General features: G+C 46.3%; 1 protein-coding gene across 16 annotated transcripts in view; it reads left to right on the top strand.

Annotated features, from left to right (window-relative positions):
* Positions 1-16,207, top strand: part of TJP1 (tight junction protein 1) — a 338,860-nt gene that overhangs the window by 269,076 nt on the left and 53,577 nt on the right. For all 16 annotated transcript variants that reach the window (XM_083475513.1, XM_083475512.1, XM_083475511.1 and 13 more), the window contains 2 exons: positions 6,928-7,052; positions 8,410-8,512. In XM_083475513.1, the coding sequence (XP_083331639.1) occupies positions 6,928-7,052; positions 8,410-8,512 (228 nt within the window). The remainder of the gene's footprint in view (positions 1-6,927; positions 7,053-8,409; positions 8,513-16,207) is intronic.

Below are 16,207 nucleotides of genomic sequence, written 5' to 3'. Positions count from 1 at the left end.
GAGAGGCCTTCCAAAGTCACACAGAGAGCTAGACTGCACCATATGCTCTGAAAGAGAGCTTTCCAGAGTTTGAAAGTTAGCCTTCTTTCACCAACAGAAATTGGAATAATAAGAGGTATTCCTTCATCTCCTCCTTGTCTCAAGTTGGCTGGACTTCTTAAAGGCTGGATTTTGTTTTGTGTGGAGAAGCATCTGTTTTGCTAATTGGATTAGCAAAACCCCAGGAGAAGTTGCAACAGACATCATTTTTAAGATTTTTACCAGGAATGGGAGGAGTAATATTTCTTGGCTGGTGGAGATTTTTGCCCGGCTGTGAGTTGGACTGAAATTGTGGCAAGTGCTGATCAAATATTCCTTTGAAAATTTGGAGAAAACTATAATACTTGGAGATAAGGCACACTGTGTCGCATATGGAACATAAGAAGGCCCCTTGGGCATGATGCCATAGAGCTCATTGAGTCTAGTTTTCTGTTTGCTAGCCAGGTGTTTCAAAAAGGCTGGCAAGCAGGCCCTGAAAGCAGTCCTCCAGTTGCACCCCCAGGACCACCCACTCAGCTCAATCCTCAGTCCCTCGTGTTCAGAGCTATATTGTGTCTGATGTGAACACTGAGTTTATAGTCTTAATATAGGCACACCAGTAAATTAAAACCAAATATTTCACTGAGACTCTTGCATGAAAGATTCTTGCCTTTTGGTGTGTGGTTAAAGAATGCTTTGCATTACCTTTAATGATTATGTGTGTATAAACAATATTTCTGTTAAAGGTGGTTCAATCGCTATCTCCGAAGCTCTTGTTGGGCTCTTGCTGTCAGGGCAGAAGTGAGGACAGAGAAAATGGGGTTCTCTGGTGGTGGTGGTTGTTTTGTAGCTCCCCTTTCTACAAAGAGAAAAAAATGGTTGGAAAAATTAGGGAATACTGGGTGAGAAATCAGGAGGAGAGTTTTACTCCACTGCCTGATCTGGAGTAAATCTCTGCCTAGTTTGGGAATGTGTCAGGCAGCTGAGATGGCTTCGGATCTGAGCCATTTCCCATCCTCCTCTGCAGCCCCCCAAGCTTCCTCCATTTGATGGGGTCGGGGCCAGAGACTCCCATGATATCTGAGAGGGGGATCCCATATGTATTCTTTAGTCTATTGGAACAACCCTTCCAGAATTCTTAGGATTGTAGACTAAATGCTCATTTTTTTTAAAAAAAGGTTTCCCTCTGTGAGGTTTTTGGGGTTTATTTTTTTAAACCTCTGGGATCCTAATACTAACGTCATTGTTAAGCTTGCTCTATGACATCCCCTAGCAAAACCACCAGATGACAACCTTCCTTTTCATTCCTGGTATTGTTTTCCTAGAGTGCAGCTTACACTTGTGAAACATGAAAAGGAAGTACTATGCAACATACAGAGAGGCATTCATGCAAGATGGAATGCTGTGTCTTCATGCTCCTCTGGGTTTAGAGTTCATTCTAAATTATGGTGGAATATAAAGCACATGAGTTGGCCTTGTAAAAGCTTTCAGGGAAGGAACACCTGGAGAAGCTGCTTCTGTTCTGATGATGGTCTCATCACAGGGAGCGATTAATTTTTAAATCGGGACAGTCATTTGACTAAAACCAATTCTTAATATTTGTATACCATGTTAGAATTAAAGAGTTGCATGTCCAATTAAAGATACCTTATAAAAGAAACTATTGCATTTCAGCTAATCCATCAATTACATGTGGATGTAAATAATAGTTTAGAACCAAAGCCCACATTTCCATCCATTTTAGATTATGCATGCCTGGATCATAGCAAACATTGGCTTAGCTCAGAAGTGTTGGGAAGGATTGCTTCTAGCTATTACACCAAGATGCTCTAAACTGCCTCTCCTTCGTATACTGGTGGATGAGATCAAGTGTTTTCACATCCAACTTGAAAACAAGCGAGGGTTGAGCACCTTCTTCCTGCATGCCCCTTTGTTTAAAATGGCAACTCCTGTCGTTTTGGGCATGATATTGCTGGCTCCAACTCCAGTCAGCCTCTTCACCATAGCCAGTGGCCAGAGATTATGGGAGTTGTAGTACACAACATAAGGAGGGAGCCTCATTGGCCACACCTTCCTTACAGAAGATTCCTGTTATTATAATAATAATAATAATAATAATAATAATAATAATAATAATTTATTATTTGTACCCCGCCCATCTGGCTGGGTTTCCCCAGCCACTCTGGGCGGCTTCCATAGAAACCAAAAATACAGTAAAATATCACAGATTAAAAACTTCCCTGAACAGGGCTTCGTTAAGATGTCTTCTAAATGTCAGGTAGTTATTTATCGCTTTGACATCTGATGGGAGGGCGTTCAACAGGGCGGGCGCCACTACCGAGAAGGCCCTCTGCCTGGGTCCCTGTAGCTTTGCTTCTCGCAATGAGGGAACCGCCAGAAGGCCCTCAGCGCTGGACCTCAGTGTCCGGGCAGAACGATGGGGGTGGAGACGCTCCTTCAGGTATACTGGGCCGAGGCCGTTTAGGGCTTTAAAGGTCAACACCAGAACTTTGAATTGTGCTCGGAAACATACTGGGAGCCAATGTAGGTCTTTCAAGACCGGTGTTATGTGGTCTCGGCGGCCGCCCCCAGTCACCAGTCTAGCTGCCGCATTCTGGATTAATTGCAGTTTCCGGGTCACCTTCAAAGGTAGCCCCACGTAGAGCGCATTGCAGTAGTCCAAGCGGGAGATAACTAGAGCATGCACCACTCTGGCGAGACAGTCCGCGGGCAGGTAGGGTCTCAGCCTGCGTACCAGGTGGAGTTGGTAGACAGCTGCCCTGGATACAGAATTGACCTGCGCCTCCATGGACAGCTGTGAGTCCAAAATGACTCCCAGGCTGCGCACCTGGTCCTTCAGGGGCACAGTTACCCTATTCAGGACCAGGGAGTCCTCCACACCAGCCCGCCCCCTATCCCCCCAAAACAGTACTTCTGTCTTGTCAGGATTCAACTTCAATCCATTAGCCGCCATCCATCCTCCAACCGCCTCTAGGCACTCACACAGGACCTTCACCGCCTTCACTGGTTCTGATTTGAAAGAGAGGTAGAGCTGGGTATCATCTGCATATTGATGGACACCCAGTCCTAACCCCCTGATGATCTCTCCCAGCAGCTTCATATAGATGTTAAATAGCATGGGGGAGAGGACGGAACCCTGAGGCACCCCACAAGTGAGGGCCCAAGGGTCTGAACACTCATCCCCCCCCCCACCACTTTCTGAACACGGCCCAGGAGGAAGGAGCGAAACCACTGTATAACAGTGCCCCCAGCTCCCAGCCCCTCTAGACGGTCCAGAAGTATGTTATGGTCGATTGTATCAAAGGCCGCTGAGAGATCCAGCAGAACCAGGAAACAACTCTCACCTTTGTCCCTGGCTCGCCGGAGATCATCAACCAGCGCGACCAAGGCAGTTTCAGTCCCATGGTGAGGCCTGAATCCTGATTGGAAGGGATCCAAATGGTCCGCATCCTCCAGGCGTGCCTGGAGTTGTTCAGCAACCACGCGCTCAATCACCTTGCCCAAGAATGGAAGATTTGAGACTGGGCGATAGTTGGCCATACTGGCCGGGTCTAAAGATGGTTTTTTAATAAGCGGTTTAATGACCGCCTCTTTCAGTGGATCTGGGAATGTTCCCTCACAAAGGGAAGCATTCACCACCCTGCAGAGCCCATCGCCTAGCCCTTCCCGGCTTGCTTTTATTAGCCAGGATGGGCAAGGATCAAGGAGACAGGTGGTTGGTTTCACGCGTCCAAGCAGCCTGGCCACATCTTCGGGGGTAACGGATTGAAATTGATTCCATGCAACTTGACTAGACAGGACTCTAGCACTCTCCCGCCCCGGCCCTGCTCCCACGGTGGTGTCTAGCTCCTTCCGAATATGAGTGATTTTATCTGCAAAAAACTTAGCAAAATCGTTGCAGGAGATCTTGGGGTCCCTACCAGGCCCCGGTGGTACAGGTGGTTCCGATAGATTGCGAACCACCTGAAAAAGTCTCCTGCTGCTGTTTCCTGCAGATGCAATGGAGGCGGCGAAGAAGGCCCTCTTCGCCATCGCCATTGCCACTTGGTAGGCTTGACGTTGAGCTCTAGCCCGTGTCCGGTCTGATTCAGAATGAGTTTTCCACCACCGGCGCTCTAGCCGTCTCAACGATTGTTTCATCACCCTCAGCTCTGGGGGAAACCACGGGGCTGTCCGGGCTCCATGCAATCAGAGAGGGCGCTTTGGAGCCAGACAGTCAATACCCCTGGTTAACTCTGCATTCCAGCGTGCCACCAGGGAATCAGCTGAAAGGCCATCAACTTGGGATAAAGCATCCCCTACCACTCTCTGGAAGCCAATTGGATCCATTAAGTGGCGGGGGTGGACCATCCGAATTGGTCCCACCTCCTTGCAGAGGGGAAGGGTCGCGGAGAAGTCCAGTTGCACCAGGAAGTGATCTGACCATGGCACTTCTTTTGTTTCACTTTTACTTAGTGTCAGATCACCCACGTCACTAGAGGTGAACACCAGGTCTAAGGCATGTCCATGACTATGAGTTGGGCCAAACTTATTCAGGGACAGCCCCATGGAGGCCATGCTTTCTACGAAGTCCCAAGCAGCCCCTTGTAAGGTCGTGTCGGCATGGATGTTAAAATCCCCTAGGACAACCAAACTAGGTGTCTCCAGGAGAAAATCCGCCACGACCTGAAGCAGCTCGGACAGGGAATCCTTGGTGCAGCAGGGAGGTCGGTACACCAAAAGGGATCCTGTACTGCCCCTATTGCCCAACTTCCAGAACATGCACTCAGAGAACTGGATCTTCCCAGTAGGACGCCTGGTGCAAGCTAGTGACTTCCTAAAAATCACTGCAACCCCCCCCCCCCGCCCACATGACCTGGGTTGCTGTGCGTAAGAGAAAGCTGGTGGGCAAGCAGCGGCAAGGACGGGCCCATCTGCTTCATCCGACCAGGTCTCTGTCACACATGCCAGGTCAAATCCTCCATCCACAATCAAGTCGTGGATGGCAGTGGTTTTATTCATCATTGACCTGGCATTGCACAGCAACACTTTCAGGTCATGTGGGTTTCCCTTGCTGATTCCAGTATTCATCCGGTCAAGGCCAGACCCGGAGGCAGGGATAGTCTTCAAAGAACGACTAAACCTGCCTCCTCGGTAATGACATGGTCTGGTCTTAGCGTAACTCCGCCTCCTGCCCATGATCACCGAGATTGGATGTCCCAGTGCTTCCCCCCCTGTGGACCTTGTCCCAGCCATCGTGTTGGCTGGGGCCTCACTCCCAGGCAGCCCTGATCCCGCCCCTTAAAAACAAAACACAAACTATACAGAACCAATAAAACAACAACAACAAAAAGGAACAGAACAATTATACTAAAATTAATCCCCAACCAACTATCCATCCTACCCACCCACCCCCAACAAAGGAAAAAAGGGAAAAAAGGAATAAAAATTTAAATTGCCACCGACTGCTTGAGGACATTTTAAAGCACATTAACCACATGGAACAGGGAAGCGATGGCAGAACACTTCCCACACTTCCCCAAAAGTTTGTTCCAAATAAGGGCCTGGGCCAGTTGGAAAAGGCCCTGGAAGGGAGCAGGCCCTGCAGTCCTCACCCAACCAATGGTCCCTGTTGCCTGTTTGATCCAAACCATGTGTGCAGCAGGTCTGTAGTGAGATCTAATTAATTGGAATTCAAGGGGAAGTACTAAAGCTTTTAAGATCAGGGAGAATTAGAGTAGACCCCTGTATTATGACCTTCAAATGGTCTTCTCTTTGATAGAAAAAAGTAGCATCCACACCTTTTGCTTTGACAACTCCAGATCAAATACACTTAGTTTTCATGTTAAATGTTCTGTCTTCTCTGTGTGCCTCACCCAAGGGACTTGTGGAAGGGACTTCATGAAACTGGGCCTTGTCAGTAGTGCCACCCCACCCATCTGGGGAATGCCCTCCTCATGGAGACTCACTTGTATTATTATTATTATTATTATTATTATTATTATTATTATTATTTATACCCCGCCCATCTGGCTGGGTTTCCCCAGCCACTCTGGGCAGCTTCCAACAAAATATTAAAATACAATAGTCTGTTAAACATTAAAAGCTTCCCTAAACAGGGCTGTACAGCGTTTAGGTGCCAGACCTTTCTGTTTACCAATGTAACTTCCTATGGTGGTGGTCATCTTTTTAGTGGGGTGGGTAAGACTTGATCCTTATTAGTACAGCACTGGATGATCATGTTATTCATTATGTGCTGTTAGGTGTTTTCATTCTTTTCTGATTTCAAACTGTTTTTATGTGCCATACTTCACTCTTGCCAAGTTGATTTGAGACTCTTTATTGTAAAAGGAAACTGGTAGGTCAAAGAGAGAAACAATACAGCCTCTACAAACTGAACTGGACCATTTGTGATTATCACTGTCTTGCATCCATGTCTTGGGGATGCTGTGACATTGAATGTATTATAGGCTGGTTTCTGTCTCTGAGAGGAAGGAAGAGAATGAAAGGCTGAGAGCAACAGGTTGTGAACTGAAAAAATTGAGAGCCTCAGGATGTTTTGCTTGGTATAAAGTTGTTGCTTTGTTCAAAATCCTGATACCTGCATTTTGAAATACAGTGGTACCTCGGGTTACAGACGCTTCAGGTTACAGACTCCGCTAATAGTACCTCGGGTTAAGAACTTTGCTTCGGGATGAGAACAGAAATCATGCTTTGGTGGCGCTGCAGCAGCGGAAGGCGCCATTAGCTAAAGTGGTGCTTCAGGTTAAGAACAGTTTCAGGTTAAGAACGGACCTCCAGAACGAATTAAGTACTTAACCTGAGGTACCACTGTAGATGGTATAAACATTATCTGTTACATGAACTTGTTGATACCTGTAATCCAAGCTTCTTTCTGGTCTGTCATAGGCTCCTGGATTTGGGTTTGGTATTGCAATATCTGGTGGAAGAGATAATCCTCACTTCCAGAGTGGAGAAACATCTATCGTTATATCCGATGTGCTCAAAGGAGGCCCAGCAGAAGGACTACTACAGTAAGTTAATTTTGGGGAGTGGAGCTGTATGGGGATGGTTTATTCCTGCTTATCGTCTTATCCTCTGTTCCTGTAAGTGTTGCTGTAAAATTAATTCTTCCTCTCCTTAACCATTGTTGAAGGAATAGGCTTGACTCGAGGATCGTATTTCCTTCAATGAGATCATACTCACACACTCACAATTTACTCACATACTCACAATTTAAATCCTATGACTTCCCACAAAGAATCCAGTGAGTTGTAGCTTAACGGTGCTGGGAATTTTATTGGTAAAACCTATTTGGTGTTTCGCAACTTTCTGACTAGTTGCAGGACCTTAGCCAGACCTAGCAGAGTAAACGGAGAATCCATGGAAGCAATTGGCAACTTGGCTGCAGACAGGATAGATGAAGCAGGAACCAGGAACTTGTAGTTAGGTGTTTATTATATTCAGTGGACTATTTACAGGAACAGAACACGGATCTTTAGCTTGCTCTCTCATACACGACTCACATCCTACACTGAACTCCTGAACTAACACATTCCAGTTAGTAGGCCGTTAATTATCACTCCCTTGAGAGAGCTTGACCAATCAGGGAGCTGTCTCCATGCCTCTGTTATCACCAGGCAGACTTACTCCTTCAGATTGCCTTCTGGCTGTCTGCCAAACCTTGTCTCTGTGTGAGTAGCTGCACGTATACAGATTCCCAACAAATTTTAGCTGTCTGGTGGGTAAACTACAGTTCCCAAGATTCTTTGGGGGAGAGCATGACTGAAATAAAGTGGTACAAATGTGATTTAAATGTATGGCAAGATTGTGACCTTTTTCCTGTCCCTCTTCTCTGTGCATCCTCGATCCCTCCCCCTGCTTCACTTCACCATGGTTTGCCATTGCCTGCATGGGCGTGACTGTCAAACACAATTTGCTCCTAAGCTTGGTTTTTGCATTCAGTTTCAAATACAGGTTTGAAGAAACCCTGTTTGCCATTGACTGTGGCTAATGTTGGTGTGAACTTAAAGGGGTCATGATTGGCCCAAAAGAAGTTCAAGAGTTGGCAGTGTGCAGTCCTCTTGCAGCTGGCCCATTTCCTCTCTCTTAACAATGTTTATGGGATGGGGAAGTGTGTCTGTAGTCTCAGAGCTGGTGGCATCAGCTTTTAAAAATATAGCAGAGGAACTTCAGAAATGTAGAAGCACATGATGAATATTACGAACAAAACATTCTGATAACTTGTGGAAGAGAAGATCTGCATCCACAAAGCACCTCTGTTGGAGTGGCTATATAGCATAAGTAATAGTAAGCTTTGCTTGTTTTCTCCAAGGCTTTTTCTTTACTCTTTTACCAACAAGCTTCTTACTTATTTAATTTTTTTTCCAGGGAGAATGACCGTGTTGCAATGGTCAATGGTGTTTCTATGGATAATGTGGAGCATGCTTTTGCTGTTCAGCAGCTGAGGAAAAGTGGTAAAAATGCCAAAATTGTAAGTTGGTGCTTTATCCTATACTCCTAGATGTGTGCGCAAAGTATTCATATACCAGAATTGCTCAAACAAAATGATTGCAGCCTTGATGGTGGGTTCATTGACATCTGTCATACAATAGCACAAAACTTGTAAAATAGCTAACGTCTTTTAGCAAAAAGTTATGTGTGCTTGAACTGCTCTAGACTTTTTAGCGGGGGGGGGGGGATGAAACCCTAAAGCAGACTTGATTACTTACTAGCTGGGGCCACAGGGGATATCCTTCCCATGGTATCCACTGATTGCAGCCCCGAACTTCTTCATGCATTTACTGCCAAGTAATGAACAGCAGCTAAAGAATACACTTGGGAGAAAAATGGTAAAGGTAAAGGACCCCTGGACAGTTAAGTCCAGTCAAAGGTGCTCAACTCGCTTCAGGGCGAGGGAGCCGGTGTTTGTCCACAGACTGTTTTCTGGGTCATGTGGCCAGCATAACTAACTCACTTCTGGTGCAACAGAACACCGTGGCGGAAGCCAGAGCGCACGGAAACGCTTGGGAGTAATGGTAGGAAGTGGGGACCTGCCCTTCCTCTACGACCCTGGGCTAATACTATTTAGCCTTGCTCTTTTACCTACACCAAACACAGCTTCTGTGTTGAGATAATTGGGGAGCTTTCCTTGTTCCTTCTCATGCCGTGAAGGAAGAGGGAGAAAGGCCAATCTTTGGAAGAGGCAGTCTGGGCCCATTCCTCAGCCTGTCTCCATAATGGATGAGTTGGGGAACATAGTGTGAAAGAGAGGGTTGGGATTTTCATTTTCTTGCTCCATATCAGGTGTGGGCTTAAGTCAGTCTGTTGACTTTTACTCAGGTGGAAGAACCTACACCAACTGAGACTGAAAACAGCATTGTTCAAGCATGCTTTATAAGCTGCCTTTAATCCATTAGTTGCGGGAAAGACAGAATATAGCTCTCAAGGGACGTGGGTGGCACTGTGATCTAAACCACTGAGCCTCTTGTGCTTGCCAATCATATGGTCAGCAGTTCAAATCTGCACGACGTGGTGAGCCCTTCTCTGTCCTGGCTCCTGCCAACTTCTCTGTTTGAAAGCGTACCATTGTGAGTAGATAAGCAGGTACGTACCGTTGTGGGAAGGTAAACAGTGTTTCCATGTGCTCTGGCACTCATCACATCCTCTGTGTGCCAGTAACAATTTAGTCATGCTAGCCACATGACTTGGAAAAGCTGTCTACGGACAAACACTGGCTCCCTCGGCCTGAGAGCAGAGATGAGCACCACACCCCATAGTCTAATTCGACTGGACTTAACCATCCAGGAGTCCTTTGCCTTACTTTTACCTATATGACTTATGATTATTGGGAACAGAGGCACAACATGTTCAGCAGTGCAGAAACCTCACTGTGCCTTCTAAACCTTTTGGCACAGGTTTGCATGTTTGATCTGCTTATCACCACTTGCGGGTTCAAAGTTGAAGCGGGGAGGTGGAGCTTTGATGATTCAGGCAGGGGAGCTGGAAACAGGAAAGGAATGTGTTTGCTTTGCAGAGCTAGCATTCCAGGACATTGTCTGAAGGCAGTGTTGCTGAGCAAAGTGGGCCTAGGTCTAAATTGTGCCCACACAAGGCTCTCTGTGACCCTGCTCCTTGGCAGCATTGACAAGCAGGATAGCACATGTGCAAAAATGTCTCAAGACTTAAATAAGCAATCCATTGGGATGTGATCCGGGTACTCTACAGCTAGCACTGTGCGAGAGTTGTGCAAACCAAGCAAACTCCATCTTGGATGTCTAGGTATTCTGCAGAATTCTGAACATTCAGAGTTCACATAGAATTCCTCTGCAGAGCTTTCTCCGTTCCCAGATGAAACCTGATCAGGTTTAAGATTTTCATTCATTTGTGCTTTTCATTCATTTTGTACTCTTAACTAAAATGTTAAAATACACATAAGCAGGACATGTGGCAAAAAACCCCCACCACTATTCAAGTCGATAGAGTAAAGCACTGTGGAGAGTATACCATTTTAAAAGACCAAGGGGATGTCCACCTCTGCAATGGGTGAGCAATCTAAAATGAACAGCAGGGCTTGTGTGGATGCAGTGAGCAAACAACAGAGAGCCTTGGAGAGAACGTGAAGAGGAATATATCCAAAGATGGATATGAGATGCTATAGGAGAAGAAACTCAAATGTAGAGAGAGTGTTAGTAAAGGTAAAGGGACCCCTGACCATTAGGTCCAGTTGTGACCGACTCGGGAGTTGCGGTGCTCATCTCACTTTATTGGCCGAGCGAGCCGGCGTACAGCTTCCGGGTCATGTGGCGAACCAGAGCAGCACACGGAAACGCCGTTTACCTTCCTGCCGGAGCGGTACCTATTTATCTACTTGCACTTTGACGTGCTTTCGAACTGCTAGGTTGGCAGAAGCAGGGACCAAGCAACGGGAGCTCACCCCGTCGTGGGGATTTGAACCGCCGACCTTCTGATCGGCAGGTCCTAGGCTCTGTGGTTTAACCCACAGCGCCACCCGCGTCCCTTAGAGAGAGTGTTAGATCATGATAAAACTTGGCATGCTGGGGCTGATGTGATCTGTAGTCCAAAATATCAATCTAGTGGAGGACACTAGATTGACCGAGGCTCCAGTATCCTGTCCTCAGTGTCTCCTTTTTCTATAGATCACCGAAGGAACTGTAAGCACTGAGGGCAAGGCCTCAGTACCCATCCCCAAAGTCTCAGGTGCCCAGTATTCATTGCTTCTCCTTAGTCTGTCTTCATAGCAAGGCAGAATTGTGCCTAGCTTTTCACATGCCCTAGGTATTGAATGGCTTTACTTTCCTCTCATGCCTCAACAAGCAGCTTTTTCCTTCATTCTCAGCAAATACTATTTGCCACTGCATGGTGCAATTATATTGATTCCTGCTGTTCTTTCAGACAGAGTGCATAGATAGCTTTTTCTTAAATCTGCAAAACAACCCGTCATCAGCAATAGATGAGTCTGTCTTGTGGTAAACAATTGCAACGCTGTATTGTGTGAAAAATCGTAACACACTCATTGTTCCTCACATAGAGTGCATTGTAGCAATCAAATCATGAGGTTACCGGTGCATGGATTGCTGTGGTCAAGCCGTCCCGATCCTGGAATAGCCATAGCTGTTCTGCTAGTCAAAGCTGGTGAAAAGCACTTTTAGTAACGAAGAGCACTTGTTCCTCCAGTGGCACAGTGGGATGTCGTAGCATCCATAGACTTTGCACCTGCTCCTTCAGGGCAGACAACTTACCAACTTCATGGATCCACAGAGCCTCTGTCTTCCCAGATTCAGACTCAGTTTGTTAGAACACCACTGGATCCAAGCACCGGTCAAGGGCCTGCACAGCCATTCCCAGTTCAGACGTTACCTCACTCCAAACCTCCTTATGCCTACTCCCAACGATGTCAGACAGAAGTTAAATAGCATTGGGGACAGAATAGTTACCTGTTTCACCTCATACCTCAAGAACCAGGGGGCTGAGAAAACCCTCATGCTACGTTGAATTCTGCACCCGTCCCATGAGATCAGACTGGACATCTGCAGAACGGGGCAGCTGATACGCATCTCCGAGAGGCTGTCCTGGAGGATAACAATCATCAGTGATCTCAAAAGCTAATGAGAAGTAGAAGCAGCAAGGTCTCTCTTCCAGTAAGATCCTCCTCCAGGGCGACCAAGGCCAATTCCATCCTGAGCCTGGGCTGAACCCAGATTGCAATGGGTCTGGATAATCTGTTTCCTCTGAGAGGGCCTGCAACTGTGCCACCGTGACCCTGTCAGGTACCTTGCCCCCACCTCCTTCAAGGCAAGAGGCACCATCCCCTCATGCAAAGACAGTCACTGCACCTGGGACCCACCCAGTCATTTCCCATGACTAGCAAACATTTTGTCAGAGTAACCAGGCTGCAAAAACTCAAACTGATCCTACAAAGCATGGCATTGAAAACCTCATGTCGAGCTGCATCTGTCATGGTGTCTAGCTCACTACAGGGGCGGACCAGTTATCCTCAACGTGCCTGGGAAGCAAAGAATAGAAAGTCTCTTGACCTTGAGACTTAGTCCTAGACTCCAACCACCTATACAGGTGCCAGTAGCCTATGGACCACCTTGAAGTGTTCTGCTGGGGTAGAGGCAGCAAAGGGTCAAAGGCCTACACTAAACAGTGGTTTGGAGGGTCAAAAGTATGCTTTGGGCTTGTGTGCTGCTGCTTCTTTTCTCACACGCTGGTTTCCTTCTCTCCCTTTTTGGTTTTTCATGATGAAGTGGGTTTTCAGACTGTAGTTGGTAGGTTAGTACTAGCTATAAGTCTGCCCAATTCAAATTTTCACAGCAACTTGTGATTTGGCAGTCTGATGGCTGTCTTGAGTCAGTAGGTTGAGCTTGATAGTATCTTTGCTGCTTCTTGTGACTTGTTTAAGTATAAGCCTGAAAGATATCCTGAGCTTGAAACCCAAACAATCTTACTGCTAGGAGGAGGTGTTGGGTAGTATGTGGCAGATTATATATTTGCAGACAGGAGTGGGGTTTGTGCATGTATCTCTGCAAATGTCACCTGTAGCTCTGGGCAATGTTTGGATCATTTCCCCCCTCTCCTGTTTTGCTTGTAAGTCTTACCTGCATGATGCAGATTATTTATGTAGCTTACTAGGTCACTTGACAATTTTCATGTAAGCAGTGTCTGAGGCAGATGATCATAAACTGTAGGCTAAGCTACCCCTTCCTCCCCTGCTTAACCTCATGGAAGTTGAAAAATCCTTGGTTGTTGCTTAGAGAACACCATGCACATTCCTACACTATACTTTGGAGTACACAAAGAATATCGTTAACCCTCAGAATTACGTTTGATCATAAAAACAGCTTTGTGCTTTTCTCAGTCTGAAAGAAAGTTGAATTCCTCAGTTTTGAGGACAAATGTGTTGCTCTGCAGCAGGTTTTTGTTTTGTTTTGATGGCTTGCCAACGATACTACAAAGGTCTGTATCGCATGCCTATTGACACAGCACATTATGAGAGACTAAGCCACTTTCCACTCCAGCAGTCTTGTCAAGCATTGAAATATTGATGAAGTTGCAGTGTCTGTAGATTATGGGATTCTTTTATATGTTTTGCCTTTTCTCAGAACCTGAGAATGCCCCCTTCCCTTTTTGGGTGGGTGGAGAAAAACTTCATTGAGGACAGTGGTGAGGATGGTGTGCTTGGATGTATCTAGGGATCGTAGACAACTTTGTGCTGTTTTTTAAACAGCTTATCAGCCACCGTGTTCGACTGTGATAAAGTATATCAATCAGTCATCAATCAAGTTTATTAGGAGATCAAATGCAGGTTATAGCCAGACAAAAACAATCACACAGCACAGTGCAGTGCATCGCCCTACCACAGCTCCATCAGAGAGGGAGAGAGGGCTGTCAAAGAAATTTTGCAGTACAGACCTACGCTAAGTTACTTGGAAGTAAGACCCATTAAAATATGCATTGGACTGCAACCTTAGCTGATCAATCTTTTAGTAAACTAAGTTGGCATGTTTTTGCATATGGATAAGACAATAGTTCTGATTTTTAAAAGTATTCTTTTATAGCAGGCAGGATTCTACAAGCCCCTAGATGGTCTCCCTGTTCTGCTGCAGAATTTAGAATGCTTTTTTTTAAGCAGCATTCAAGAACCTATCTTCAAATCATAAAGCATTGTGAAACTGGCTTCTATAGAGATGCCATTGTCTCTCAAAAACAATGGTGCAAGTGAAGCTTTTCGTTAGACCATGGGTAGTGACTTTGGTGCCAGACTGCAATTGCCCTCATCCCTGATGCTTGGCCACACTGGCCAAAGTGAGTAAGGCCACTGAAAGTTTTCAGGCTTAAGTGTTCAGTGTGGTGCTGAGGGGCAGGGGAGAGAAGCTGCCCTAATTCTTCCCAGAACACCTGTGTGACACCATCATTCTTACTACTTTCAAAACCCTCCTCAAGACCAGTCTTGCCCATGAAGCCTTTCGCACAGTCTCACGGTTCCCATGCCCTGCTGATTCTAAGCTTAAGCACATGTAACTAACCGACCCACATATTCATTCATATTTATCTCTGCATTCTCTTCCCTCCCTTTTAGGGGTAATTAAAATTATAGAATCATAGAGTTGGAAGGGACTCCAAGGGTCATCTAGTCCAACCCCCTGCAATGCAGGGATCTCAGCTAAAGCAGCCATGACAAATTACCATCCAATCTCTGTTTTAAAAACCTCCAAGGAAGGAGAGTCCACCCCCCTCCTGCGAGAGACTGTTCCACTGCAGCAGCTCTAATCGCCAAAAAGTTTTTCTGAGTGTTTAGTGAGAATCTCCTTTCTTGTAACTTGAAGCCGTTGGTTTCAGTCCTACCCTCCAGAGCAGGAGAGAACAAGCTTGTTCCCTCTTCCCTGTGACAGCCCTTGAGATATTTGCAGGTGGCGATCATATCTCCTCACAGTCTCCTCTTTTCCAGGCTAAACACACCCAGCTCCTTCAAGCTGTCCTCATAAGGCTTATTCTGTGCCCAGAATTGGACACAGTATTCCAGGTGTGGTCTGACCAAGGCAGAAGAGAGTGGGACTGTGACTTCCCTTGATCTGGACACTAGACTTCTCTTGATGCAGCCTAGAATAGCATTAGCTCCCCCCCCCCCCGCTGCATCACACTGCATCAACCTGTGGTCCACCAAGACCCCCAGATCCTTTTCACATGTACTGCTAGTAAGCCAGGTGTCCCCCATCCCATATTTTTGCAGCTGGTTCTTCCTTCCTAAGTGCAGAACCTTACATTTGTCCCTATTGAAATTCATTTTGTTAGCTTGCGCCCAGTTCTCCAATCAGTTAAGGACATTTTGAATTCTGTTTCTGTTTCTTAGCTATCCCTTCCAGTTTGGTGTAATCCACAAATTGGATGAGCATCCTCTCAATTCCTTCATCCAAGTTGTTTATAAAGACATTGAACAACAATGGGTCCAGGACACAACCCTGTGGCCCCCCACTTGCCACTTTTTCCAGGATGACAAGGAACCCTTAATGAGTACTCTTTGGGTTCAGTCAGTCAGCCAGCTACAAATCCACCTAACAGTTACCTTGTTCAACCCACATTTACCAGCTTCCTTGCAATAATATCAGGAGGGTATTTCCACAAAATTATGTTTTTCTTTACAACTGAAGTCCACACTGTGGTGTTTTTTGTCACACAATTGAACAGCGAGGTTGGTGTGTGGAGGAGGAGCACTTCAGCTCTTCACTGTCTCCCACCTCACCAGGATGCCAGCTCATCTTGTTTTCTTTTGCCTCTTCTTCCAGTGTTCTGTAACATTTCAGGGGTCTGCTGAGAGTTACCTTTTGGCTCCCATTTGGCATCTAAATATTGATGAAAATGTTGGCTATCCTATTTCCTTATTCTGTACAGGCACTCATGCTTTGCATTAAGTAAGGGCTTCGGGTAGGGGGATGCGGGTGGCGCTGTGGGTAAAACCTCAGCGCCTAGGACTTGCCAATCGTATGGTTGGCGGTTCGAATCCCCACGGCGGGGTGAGCTCCCCTCTTTCGGTTCCAGCTCCTGCCCACCTAGCAGTTCAAAAGCACCCTTAAGTGCAAGTAGATAAATAGGTACCGCTTTATAGTGGGAAGGTAAATGGCGTTTCCGTGTGCTGCGCTGGTGCTGGCTCGCCAGAGCAGCTTCG

The sequence above is a fragment of the Podarcis liolepis genome (genome assembly GCF_965112155.1).
Source record: "Podarcis liolepis genome assembly, chromosome: 14".
In the NCBI taxonomy this organism is placed as follows: Eukaryota; Metazoa; Chordata; class Lepidosauria; order Squamata; family Lacertidae; genus Podarcis; species Podarcis liolepis.
The sequence above is the reverse complement of the archived record's forward strand: the minus strand, read 5'-3'. Positions and strand labels throughout refer to the sequence as shown.